The 13016-nt window shown below is 58.2% G+C and overlaps 1 protein-coding gene across 1 annotated transcript; it reads left to right on the top strand.

The window, feature by feature from the left end:
- Window positions 1–29: 29 nt before the first annotated feature.
- Window positions 30–12765, top strand: FNDC11 (fibronectin type III domain containing 11). The gene is made up of 4 exons (XM_087750324.1): window positions 30–1495; window positions 2076–2920; window positions 3136–9292; window positions 11746–12765. Exons 3-4 carry the CDS (start codon window positions 9125–9127, stop codon window positions 12763–12765), a joined length of 1188 nt encoding a protein of 395 aa, XP_087606450.1. The 5' UTR covers window positions 30–1495; window positions 2076–2920; window positions 3136–9124.
- Window positions 12766–13016: the final 251 nt, after the last annotated feature.

Below are 13016 nucleotides of genomic sequence, written 5' to 3'. Positions count from 1 at the left end.
TGTCCCAAAGGGCAGGTCTAGCTAAGCCTGGCCTGACCCCGGGGGCTTAGGGCACTAAACCAAGGCACGGCGGCCGGTGCCAACCAGAACGTGGCTCCCTGGCACACGGCACCCGTGGCCGTTTATCCTCACCTCGGATTAGGATTAGCCCCGTTCTCGCTGCAGACACCAAGTAGGCCATGGCGATTAGCGGGGCAGACGAGCTCAGCCCCTGCCGGCACGCTGCCTGCCCCTTCCCCGGCAGCCCCGCGGTTCGGGAGCCGAAGAGGCCAAGCAGCCTCTCACCCAGCCGGCCACCCGCTCCAGAGGCGGCTGCAAATCCAGCAAGGAAAATGCCCTGCGGAATTGCCGCTTTAGTAGCCACAAATATTTTCTCCCTTTGCGCAGATCCTCTGCCCCAAATCCCAGAGGCACAGACCAAGTCGGTGCATAGCAGCCGGGACCCCCGGTCCCAGAGCTGACATCCATGATAGGAAAAGCGCAGCGAGGCTGAGCCGCAGCCTGCAGCAACGAGAAGTTTTCCATTGAGCAGGGAATGGCAGCCAGCGATTTCCCGGGTGTCGAGTAGCTTGGGGCCACCCCGAGCCGGCGAGGGCCACAGGGCCTCCTGGCACGTGGGGCCATGCACTGCCGCTCGCCAGCCCTTGCGTAACGGCCCCGCAGCCTTGGGTGACCCGGGGCGGCCGCAGCACCCGTGCTCGGACGTGCTCGGTGGCCAGTGCCCCCCTCCGGCTCCCTCCCCGGCAGCCCCAGCACCGCCGGCCGTGGGCTCCTGCCCCGTGGCCATCAGCATTGTGCTCCCTAATTGCTGCCGACAGGGCCCTAAAATGGGTGCTTTCGGCTGCAGCGGGGCTGGTCGGCCCTGGCTGCAGCGATGCCGAGGGGCCGCGGCTGCCCTGCTCACCAGCAAGCGGGGAGGGGCCCAAGCCGCGTTTCCCCCAGCCCCGCAGCTTCCAGCTGGGTCATCTTGGGGCTGGGGGGCATCGACTGCGTGGCACCCGCTGCGAGGGCAACCCCGGGTGCTCAAACATCGCCCCCAGTCCTGCCCAGAGCATCCTGCCTGCAGGCAGGGAATGGGCAGGGTCGGCCCGGGTCGCACTGGCAGCGGGTGCAGGACAAGCCCTGAGGTTGTCCCCGTCCCGGTGACGAGTGCAGCTGCGGAGAGCGGCTGTGCCACTGCTGCCGCTGCGTGGTCACCGCCTCGGTGCTCACGGGGTGAGCGGGGCTGCTTGCACCATTGCCGCAGGGGGGGCTCACTCACAGGGTCTGGGTCCGGATCACCAGCATCCCGCCGGATGCGGGAGAGGAGATGACGTTCATGGCACCGCGCACTTGGCTGTGACCGGACCCAGAACATGCTCCGTGCGCTCCCACGGCCCCCAGCTCTCCTTAGCTCGGCCCCTGCAAACGTGATGAAGACGAGATCCAGCAGGAGCTTGGGGTGGGAGCCCGGGTCAGCTCGCACGTGTGCCACCATGCTGCAGGCAAGAACCCGGTAAGGGCAGGTGACCGCACGGCACAGCCGACAGCCGAAAAGCTTTTAACATCATTAACAGAGAGAGGTTGGTGTCAGTCACCAGCAGAAATGTTTCACGCTGGATTTGCTCTCTGGGGACCTGCTATTTTGTATGCAAAGAGGGCTGCTCAGCTCCACGAAGACGCTTCAATTGCTTGATAGCTGACAAAAGTACCCCAGCCCCAGCCCTCGCCTGCCCTGCCGCTCCCTGGGACCGGGCGAGGGCACGTGCGGGGCGAGAGGGCACGTGGCAAAGGCCACAGCCAGGCAGCAGGGCGAGGGTGGGATAGGCAAGGAAACCCATGGTGGCCACCATGGCCACGAGGCCGGACACGGTCCCGGGTGCCAGCTGGGCAAGCACCAACCGCACCTCTGGGGGATTCAATGTCAGAGAGCCGTGGCAAGACGCTGCCACCAGCTTCGCTCTCCCTCTCCCTGCTTTGACACATGGTAGGAACATTTTTCAAGAGCCTCCTCTCCACAGAGGCTCTGGCGCTGCGTTTTACAGCTAGAGCACTAAGTCCTTCAGTGCCAAACATCAGTCCATATTTCTTTTAAGATCTCTTGAGCTCCTCAAGCAGCAGCCACTTAAGCAGTCCTCGCTGGCCCACGGGGACACCAGCTGCTCGAGCTGGTGGGAGGAGAGCGAGGCCTGTTTTATTGGTCCAGGACACATCTGCCTCATCGCCACGTTGATGAATAGCTCTACTTTACCCCGTGTCAGGCTCCAGCAAAGCCGAGGATGAACAGCTAAAGCTGCGGTAAGCCCACACACTCCACTCAGCCGGGGGAGATGACTCAGACGCGGCGCTTCGTGCGGGTGGAGGTGACGATGAAACGCGAGGGTACGAAAACCGGCGCGCTGGTGAGCGGGGGCTCTGCTCACCCCACCGGCCGCCGCGCCGCAAGGGCGGACCCTCCTCACCCTCTGTCCCCCTCTTCGGCCGCAGGACGGCCACGGGGGTCCTCGGCGCAGGGACAGCCCAGCCCCGGTGCTCTGCTGTGGATGGCATCAAGCTGTCACTTATTAAATACCTTTTATCCCCTTGCGCACAGCATCCCAGCAGCTCTCCTGCACCAGCTCGGACAGGAGCAGCGCAGCCCCGCAGTGTGCGTGGGACGGCCATGGCCACCCCGTCCTTCCTCCTGCAGAAACCCCAGGCAGCCCCAGGGACGCCAGCCCTGCCTGGGGCGCCCGGGGCACAGAGCGGGGGGGGCACCATCACCTGAACCACCTCCTGAATCCAACCAAGGCTTCAGAAAAGAAAGATGGCCAAGTCAGAAAGCCAAATCTGGGTTTTTTGCCTGCTCTCTGCCTCAAACACACAGCTGCGGAGCCGCACAGGGCGCAGGGCGCCCACCCCGCGCAGGCAGAGGCAGCAGCTTCGCCCAGAGCCGCTTCAGGTCAGTCTCAGTTCCACAAACAAAAGCCACTTCTGGCCTCCAGCTCCGTCCCTGGCAGAGTTAACGGTCTGCGCTTCTCTGGGGACCCAGACCGGCTGGGAGGCAAGCAGCAAGGGCGGGAATGAAGACCTTATTTCCTCTGCCAGAGATAAGGTCTTTAAACAAGCTTCTCAGCCAAGAACTTTAATTTTTTTTTTTTTTTTTTTTTTTTACAGGTTTCGCAAGGGAATCTTGTTCTCCAGAATTGCATCCGCCTCCAGCCCCACTTAGAGCTGCCAAAGCCTGCGCTTCCCCCGGGATCAGCCTGCAAGCGGTAGAGATGGATGAGCTGCCACGGGCATGACTTCACCCTTGCTGTCCTGCTGCCGCGCCGGGGGCTGTCAGTATTCCCAGAGCAACCCCCCTGCTCCAGCCACGCGTTGCGGCCCCGCCAGCCCCCACGGATCAACCACACGGACCCCAGCGTCAGGGCTGGATGAGGCCCCCGGGGTGAGCATCCCTGCGAGCAGCAACAGCAAAGCCTGACCCAGCGGCACACTGCTCCGAGCTCCAACTCTGCTCCCTCTGCAAGGATCCAACCCCGCAGTTGCTCCCAGTTTAATGCTCGTTCCCACTCCGAAAAGCCTTCTGGGGCACTAAACTGGTTGACCTCCCCTCTTCTACAAACCCAGGCAGGTTGTTATCTTACCACGAGCCTCCATTCCTCCTTCTACCACAGAAACGCCCCAAATCTGGGCCCTATGTTTGGGAACACGGACAAATGTTCTCCGAGCCTTCAATGGCAAGAAATAAATGCCCCTGCCTTGCTCGTGCCCTGGGGGCTTGCAGCCCCCCTTGCTTAGGGGCTGCTGTGGGAACGAACGCTTCGGGCTGATTTACCCGGCACGTTGGCACTGCAGGCGAGCGCGCCAGCCAGGCGGTAAATCGCAGGACGCAGGCTCCCGCTCTGCCGGCCGTGCTCTGCCTGCTTCTCCATGGTGCTGGTCACCATGTTCCCAGCGGGACGAATGCTTGAGCCTTGGAGCTGCTTTCGCGTCCCATGCCCCGGGGAGGGCGGACGCCCGGCTCCCTGGGAATTCTGCATCCTGATGTTAGCCTGACCGTGCTCCCTGCCAGCCGCAGCCCCGAGCGGGGACGGACTGCAGGTGACAACCAGGGGACAAGGCTGGAGGCTCAGCAAGTTTCCCTTTTCCCATCTTCGCTCTCTGCCCCACATCCAAGCAAACGTGACCCCCTTGGGAAGTTTTCCTGCGAAAGGGGGGGATGCACGCTCGCTGCTCGGATGAGCCTGCCGGCAAGGGCCGTCTCGTGGGATCTGGGACACGACAGCCTGCCTTGAACTTACGCTCAAGGACATCTGTCTTGCAAAGCGCGGCGCAGCACAAGGCTATCCGAACGGGCTTTTGATGAGCTTCCAGCAAGATAAATGAGCTTCCGTGAACCTGCTCCCTCTTCCTGAGCTGGATCACCGGTAAACCAACCCCTGCTGCAGCCTGCAGCTCAGACGAGCTCTCACCTCTCACATCCCGCATGCGGCTCTGGGTACGGCTGCCGGAGAATGGAGGGTCTGTCCGTTCTGTCCGTCCTAGGACTCCCCTTGGGTGCCAAGACTTGTCCGGGCTGTCCAACCACCAAAGACACAGCAGGGGAGGGAAGGAGAGCTAACGGGTAAAGGCTCCCTCACCGGAGGAGACCCCAGGCCCTCAGCCCTGCACGTAGCAGAGCTCAGGGCTGGGCACAGACCAGGGAAGATTTTTGCCCCAAAACAGCCTCCAAACCCACAAATTTCTTGGCTTTCTAGGCAAACAGCTACCCCAAACTCCAGCAGGTCCAGGCAGGGGGGGGCTCCCTCCCAGGGTGCCATTAGTGGGTGTAATGAGCTGGAGATAATTGCTGCATCTGGGATGCAATTAACTCCTTCCTGGCCTGGTCCAGCTGGGGCTTTTGCATCCCAGAACAGCAGTTTCCCCCGCCAGGTTCCTTAGAAAACCTCTTCCTTCTCAAAGCGAGCCTTCTGAATCACAGCCTGACGAGGAAAGCGAGTTCCCTGATGTGCGGCGACGATTTAGATTTGGGATATATCTGGAACGTATATTTCAGGTATATGAGGCACCAGTGAAACTGGGAGCAAGCAGGGAGTAAATCAGTCACACCCGTGTGGTGATGGGATTTGAAGCAGCTCAGTGCAGCCAGCCGATGGGCAGCTCTGCTCCAAAGGTCCCGCTCCCGTGGGGCCAGGCAATCGCCAGCAGTTACGGGTGCCGTCCTGGGATGCAGGGACGCAGCCAGGAACGCTGGAGGAGCTGGGGACGTGGGGACACTTCCATGACAGCGCTGCCAGCAGCGGCCGTGGGGACACAACCTCCGGCAGCGAGGTCTGGGTGAACAGCCCCGCGGCCCCGGGACAGGGATCACCGAGCTGCTCCAAACCCGACGCCCACCTTCACCCGTGAGGTCCCACCTGGAAGCAGCAGAGGAAGAAGCAGGCACCAGGTCCGTCCTCCTCCCTCGCCCTGTGCTGGCCTCCTCTGCAGCAAATTACTCCTTCAGAAATGCAGTGGACATGAAATATGATGACAGAAATTGCCAGCGACTTTTAATTTGGGTTCTGCCAATTTCTCTGTTTCACCTATTGATTTTCCATACAGATGAATCCCCGCTCCCCGCTCTCTCTGACAGGCACTATCTGGGTGGTTTGCTTACCCCGAGAGTGGAAATACATGTTTTATTAAGTGTCAGAGCCCACTAATAAGAAGAGGGAGGAAAATCAATTGTCTGCTTATATCTTGATCTCAAAGGCAGGACTAACAAGTTCTTCAGTTTGATGCTGTGGGCAGGAGGACAGGGCAGAATGACAAATGTGGCAGACAACGGCTGTCAGCTCCACTACAGAGACAGCTCAGCTGGTGAGAGAGGGGAGAAAAGGGGTACATAGTGCTTGATTTTTTTCAAAAACACCATTGTATCTGTATTAACTCATAAAGATTTATAGAGTGCTATGAAATCCTATAGCTGAATTGATCCCTGACGCAATGCTACTGCAAACGGTCACATTTCAGCTGCAGACTATAAGCAGGTTTATGCTCATGTTCCTAAAATCAAGACAGTGGCTTGGCCAGCTCTTCTGGATAGGGCAGCCAAAGGGTTTTTCCATGCTCCATTGGGATGACGGTTAGCTTTTATAACGGTGAGAAGTACGAGCAAGCTCAGTGCAAAAGTCTCTGCACAGCTCCAGCAACAAACCCAACCGTGCACGGCGCTGCGCTCACAGAAGGGGCTCGGGTGAGGTCCTAACCCTGCCACCGTGAGCAGCACAGCTTGCTAAGCCCGGGACTTCACCCGCGCCGCCCGAGAAGCTCAGCCGCTGCGCTCAGCTCAGCTGTGCAATGCTTTCGTCTTCGGCTTCCCCCTTCGCCAGGTCGGTGCTGGGGTGCAGGAATCATAGAATCATAGAATCGTCAAGGTTGGAAAAGACCCTTAAGATCATCGAGTCCAACCGTTAACCTATCACTGCCAAGTCCATCTATACCATGTCCTCGAGCACCACGTCTATCTGTTCTTTAAATACCCCCAGGGATGGAGGCTCAACCGCTTCCCTGGGCAGCCTGTCCCAGTGCTTGACCACCCTCTCAGTGAAGAAGTTTTTCCCAGTATCCAACCCAAACCTGCCCTGGCGCAGCTTGAGGCCGTTCCCTCTCATCCTATCACTCGTTACTAGGGAGCAGAGACCGACCCCCCCCGGCTCCAGCCTCCTTTCAGGCAGTTGCAGAGAGCGATGAGGGCTCCCCTCAGCCTCCTCTTCTCCAGGCTGAGCCCCCCCAGCTCCCCCAGCCGCTCCTCCCCAGCCTTGGGCTCCAGCCCCTGCCCCAGCCTCGCTGCCCTGCTCTGGCCACGCTCCAGCCCCTCCATGGCCGCCTTGGGGTGAGGGGCCCAGCGCTGAGCACAGCACTCGAGGGGCGGCCTCACCAGTGCCGAGAACGCCCTGAACAGCCCAGCCCTTGCCAGCTCGCAGGCAGCCGTGCTCTCCGCCGAGAGCTATTAAACACAAAGGCACCCCCGCATCGTCAGAAATCATGGGATGGGAGGGTGCCAAGGGAAATGGCCACAGGGTGCGAGCCTTGCTTTAAATTCCTCCCTGGCATCGGGCACGGGCCGTGGCTGGGCCGGGAGGCGAGGTGAGCTGGGCCTCCCCAGGACAACTCTCGTGTCTGTAAGCCCTTGGACCACCGAGGCTGAGGGAAAAGGACAGGCCCGGTTCACAGCACACACAGCCCGAGCGACGGGATTGGGATCCATGATGTGAGCCTGAACAGTCATTTCCTGCAGAAACCCGGCGTTGGTACCAAATACTGATCTCCGCTAGCCCCAAGCAAGGCTGTCAACCTTCTTTCACTCATATTTGTTATCTTCCTTGTCTGTTAGAGAATCACACCTGACAATTGTATAGTTAATCTCTTGGCAGCTGTGAAATGAAACGGTAAGCTCCATCTGCCTTGAGAAGACGCATTGATTTCTTAAAATGACAGCTCGCCTCCTCCCTTGATGTTCAAGCAGAGGCTCAGGGCTGGTGTTATGGATCTTGCCTATCATTCAATTAAAAAAGCTTAGGAGCGATGCACCAGCTAAGCGTACAAGACGGCATTAAGGCTAAGCCCTGACCCAAAGATTTAATCACAGGGAGTATGAAGGCACCTTCAGACGCAGGACGCCTCTCCAGCCTGCTGATGAATGCACCGGTCGTGGTATTGACCTTGCCACCATGAACCAGAGGAGCCTCTTCTCCGCAGCACCACAGCTGCCTGGCCAGTCGGGTCCCGCAGCAAAGCAGAGCAGGAAAATCCCTTCCCACCCAAAAGGAACTGTGCTGCGCTTAATGGAGCAGTTTATATCCCGTTTCAATGCATCTCTTTAATAAGGATTACGTGTTTAAGTTAACAAAACTCCTGATGCTGGGTGCGACAGCCTCCGTCTCACTGCAGAGAGCAAAGCACTGGCGTGGGCCTGGCCTCAGATGCGAAGACTGCACGATTCACCCTCGAAAAGCGAACACCCCCCCACCCCACAGCACGCCGTAAAGGCCAGCGGATCCCGATAGCACCCCAGCACCACCTCTGCTTTCCTGGGCGAATATCAACATCTGCAAAGCAGCAAAGAGGAAAGCCAAGGCGTAGCTGTGGGTATCGCAGGCCCGCCCCACGCTGGGCGCAGAGCAGGTCCCAGGCGGAGCAGCAGTGGGGTACCCACGATGTCCTAATGCTCAGGAATTCAGGGCCGGGTCATTCACAATCCTTCTCCCAGAAACGTTACAACAAACAGCGCAGTTGTTGGGAGCAGCCGGGGCTGTGCGGATTCACCAGCCCCGGAGGCGGAGGCGTAGCTACGCCAGGCGACTCGAAACCGCCGCCGTGCCTGCGGTGTGAGAAACAGGGCAGCCGCGCCGGCACGGCGCGGCACCGAGGGCGCCTCGCAGGGTGCCACTTAGACCTCAGGGCTTCCCAGGACGGAGCCAGCTTTTCTGCTCAGTGCCGCGCTCGTTACGCCGTGCTCTCAGCTGGCGCGGACGCAGTCAGCAACCCTCTTCTGGCTGCCCTGCTTTAGCCACGTCATCCCTGCCTGCAGGGGCTCGTGGCTCGAGGCCGTGTCCCCGCAGTTCACTGCTGAGGTCTGGGCTCTGCAGGGATGAGAGAGCTTTAAACCAGCCCGCAGTGAAGCAGCTCAGTTGGGCTCCTTGGCCTTGGAGCTAGGGCTCATAAAACACTGAGGCGGCTGCCCAGCTCCGTGGAGCGGAGGCAAAACGCTGGAGGAGCAATGGGAACGTCACACACAGGGAAGCAAAGCGTTGGAAATCACATTTTGCCTTCTCCAATGACCACAAACCCCGCAGTCCTCAGAAAATGATCTTTTCGTCAACTTAGCACTCTGACAGCCCCACCGTGCCTGTTCGGGGGAAGCACAGAGCCCTCGGCCCCTCTGCTCTTCTCCGTGCCCTCCATGGGAAACCATGGGCGCCCGGCCCCGGGGCGGGGGACGGAGCCCTCTCGCCCCCCGAAGCGCATGATGCCCAGCCCAAGGATCGCGCTGACCCCTCGCCCCGTGCCCGGCACCGGGGATGCATCACGCTGCCCCTGCAACAACCGGCCATTGTGTGCCGGCTCGCCGCAGGGACCCGAGTCACCGCTTTCGGTATAAAATCGGACGCCGTTCATGAAACAGGCAGAGGAGAGCGCGGCCGCGCTCCTCTCCCCGCACAGGCGGCCATCTCCCCTCGGGGCCGGCCGGCGTCACCGAAGCCGCAGGGACCCAAGGAACCACGTTTCCCCAGGGAGCGGAGGGCGGCTGAGAAGCGGATCGCTGAGATTTACGGAGGGGAAGGTACAAATGGTTTTGGGGCCTCCGGTCCCGTGGACAATTGGGGTACAAACCACCGCCGCCAAGAGCACAAAGCACCACGGTGAAGAGCAGAGGCTTGCGGGGGCGAAGGCGGCGGGTGCGGGGGCTGGGCCCCGCCAGCCGGGCCGCGACGGGGTGGTGGAAACCGGCTGCGGGGAGAGGGAACAGCGCCCGCGGCCGCCCGAGACGCTGGAGCCTCGTCCACGGGTGGTTTGCCCGCGGCTCCCCGGGGCTGGGCGGGGGCGGGCAGGGACCCCCCGGCCCCGGTCCCAGCCCCGGCCCCGGTCCCGGCCCCGGTCCCAATCCCGGCCCCGCACGCCACAATGCGTCGCCATGGCAACGGCCGCGGCCTGCAGGGCTGCGGGCGGCCGGGCCGGGCCACCGGTAGAGCCGGGCTGGGCCGGGGCCGCTGGACGGAGCTCCCCGGGGCCTGGGAAGGTGGGGCCGGGGCGCAGCGGGGCAGGGGAAGGCAGGCCGGGGCCTTCCCGGGATGGGCCTTGCCGGAGGGGCCAGGGCTCGTACGGGGCGGCGTGAGGAGGCGGCTGCCCCGGGGTGAGGGGCTGGGCTGGAGCCGCGGGGACGCTGGGGTGGCTCCGGCACCCCTGGGTGCCCCCTTCCACCCCCCAAGCCCTGGCCTGGCTGAGCCCGGGGCCGGGCAGCCCCCGGCTTGTGCAACTGCAGCCTCCCAGGCTGCAAACATCGCGGCGGTACTGGGAACGCAGCCGTTCCTGGCGAGAAAAAAAGGGATATAAAACCAGAAAGGGAAAACAAGGGCAATCACAGCTCTGTCTGTGGGCAAACAAACTGCTCCAGGGAGCCAAACCGCTCTGAAAGCGGGGTAAGGTAGCCTGGTGCATGGGTTGTCCCCATTGCACGCGTACGGGGATGCCAGCAACTGGCACTGCTTTGGTCGAGGGGTTTATTTTTGAGGAAAGAAAAAAGTGAAAAGGAAATACAGCTTGTTTTGTTAAGTTGACAGCTCTCTTGGGAAAAAAAGCTGCTGTGAATGAGTGGATTAGTATAAATCGTAGTGCAGCAAGGGGCCAGGCAGCTGAAAGGTTTACAAACGCTTGAAATTCCTACGAGGAAGCGTTATTAGTTCTGTTACGGATTTAGGGAAAAGGAGGCTGAGAAAAATTGCTTTGTCAACTAGATATCACCATCTAGCTTCTGCAAGACATGGAAGAATTAAAATATCCCAGTTAGATACTACGAGAACTTAAATAATTATAACCAGAAAATGACATAGAATGAGGAAGGTTACCTGGTGCTAGCGCGTACCGTCGCAGCCGGAGTGGGGTCACAAAGCCTTACTTTCAGAATTCCGTCGTTATTTCTTTTTCAAATCAAGCCTGTTCAGCTTGTGAAAGCCACGTTCTCCACGTCAAGCTGGGTTCTCATTCCAATATCACCGACAACAGGGACACGGGCATTTATTTAGCTAATTTCTGTTCATGGTACCTGAGCTGTGGGAGCACAGGTACTCGGGCTAAAGCACAACAGAGAAACACCTTCCACCTTGGCGCAGCAGGCACCGCCAGCCAGGGCACGGCTTCGCCAGTAAATGAAACCGCTGAAACTAAGACAGAGAGCCGATACGGCGTCGCAAAGGGCCGCTACCTAAACACCTTCTTGCCGGCAAACCGTTATCTGTTCACGGGGGCCTTAATGGGTGTCATTCTCTTACCGTACATTGTTCTAGACTAACAGCGTTCTTCTACAAGAGAGCAAGTGGGTGTCATGGGCCGAGGTGATGTAAATTAAAACCAAAGGAAGGGAAAGCCGTACATCCCTGAAAATATTGTCAGGCTGTGACTGTCAGTCCACTGTTGAAGGCAGAGGTGCAAGGAAAAACGCTAGCATTCCTCTCGAAAGCTGGCGTGGCGTGGCACTCGGCGTACCGCGGGCTCTGCCGCTGCGTACCCGCCCGCTGAGGGGCAGAGGGTTAATTTGAATCACCAAGGTGATTATGTAGCTGTAGGAACCAGCTTAGAAGATGGGTCTCAAACCTCAACAGCCTGGCAGATTACAAAGAGAGAAAAATAGACATCTCCAGAGATGTAGAAGAATGGAAAGAAATTGCTTACAGGAGTACAAAGGCATCTAATTAGAATGAAACGGCAGATAATAAGATATTCTGCCAAAATTTCTCCCTATATCAGAGCATAGTTCCTGACAGTGAATCTATTAAGCAGAGGTAGAACCTCTCAAGGGGGGGTAGCAGGAGACCAGTTGGAATGTATAAAAGTAGACTATACAAAACACGAGAAACCATACAACTGTAAAGGAAAATTCCTCTGGAACTACATCTCGTCTAGCAGTTCTTCCCCATCTATAAATTTATAAGCTAAGCTTTAATTAAGAGAGAAGAGTCACAGTCTCACAGCTGCTTTTCCTTTGGTTCTTAATGTTATTATTGCTGCTTTCTTACACAGCAACCGAGCTTTGGAATCATGGCTATGATTTTGAATGAGTTTGAAACCAGTTCGGGGCGTACTGCGCACAGCGAAGAACAGCAAGACGATGCCGGCTGGGAGAGGTACTTGGAAAGGAGAAGCTTTGTTCTGCAGTTCCTGCACTCCGACCTGAGCCTCCAGCGCCTCCAGCACCACCGGAACAAGGTTGAGCTTCTGAAGAAGTCTTACTTCTACTTGGAGATCGAGCCCAAATACACGAACGTGAGAGACCAGAACCACGTGATGCATCGCGCCGACATCTTGCAGCTAATAGACCCCTACCAATTCCAGAGGATGAAGAAGGTGGGAAAAAGCCAGACTGAAATCCAGCTGTCACTGCTAACCGAGCTGTTAGAACAGCTGGAACGCGGTCGGGAGGAGCTGAGCTCTTACGTCGAGACCTGTGACATGATAACTTTCCTCTCCCGCTGGGACTTGGTTACTTGGAAACTGTCCAAGCTCTCCGAATTTCTGGAAACTCTCCTTTCCTTGCAAGTGCCAGGAAAGCTCTACGTCAAGCACCGGTTGATGTCACACGCAGATCTTAGGGGTACCAGACTCCCCAATGTTAGGCTTTCTCTCTGTACAAAGATGCCACTGATTTTTGATCGAAAAGAATCATTTGCACACAAGAACTGGGCCAAGCTCAAGTGGTTTACCGAAAATCAAGAGTCACACCTTGAACAGTGTGAACTGCGCTTTACGTTACTGACAGACGGGAGTCAGACAGAAGTGGGATACGGCAGGATTCAGGAGGTCACCTCCAACACGTGTATAGTCCAGGACCTGCAGCCTGGCAGATCGTACGAATTCACTATTAGAAGATCAGACACTCACACGCTCGTCTTTAAAAAATGGCACGACAGCATTATATTGAAGACAAAAACTAATGCTGTTGAAGACACCGACGGCAGCGCTTGTGCACCTGATGGAAGAGGTGGCACACAAGAACGTTTTTCTCATTTTATCCATTTGAAAAAGATGAATGAGAAAAATTAAAGGTAAACCTTATTTTTAACCATCTTGTGTAAAACTGAACTCATTCTGTTTTCAACAACAATTTTACAAGCGCCTTCCCCAGGTCTTCCCAGGGTAACAGTAGCCCGTTCCAAATTTCTCACACAAAATGAGCCCCGAATGCTGCCTAAGGGTGTTAACACTCCCTTCCCGCTGCCGGAGCCCCCGGGTGGGAGCAGCGAGGAGCAGGCGGGCTCACGGGACATCTGGGATGCAAAGCACAGGAGACAGAA

Source organism: Nipponia nippon, unplaced genomic scaffold (genome assembly GCF_047370975.1).
Source record: "Nipponia nippon isolate SJK-2023a ecotype South Korea unplaced genomic scaffold, ASM4737097v1 scaffold_13, whole genome shotgun sequence".
In the NCBI taxonomy this organism is placed as follows: Eukaryota; Metazoa; Chordata; class Aves; order Pelecaniformes; family Threskiornithidae; genus Nipponia; species Nipponia nippon.
This window is presented reverse-complemented; position numbering and strand designations above follow the sequence as displayed.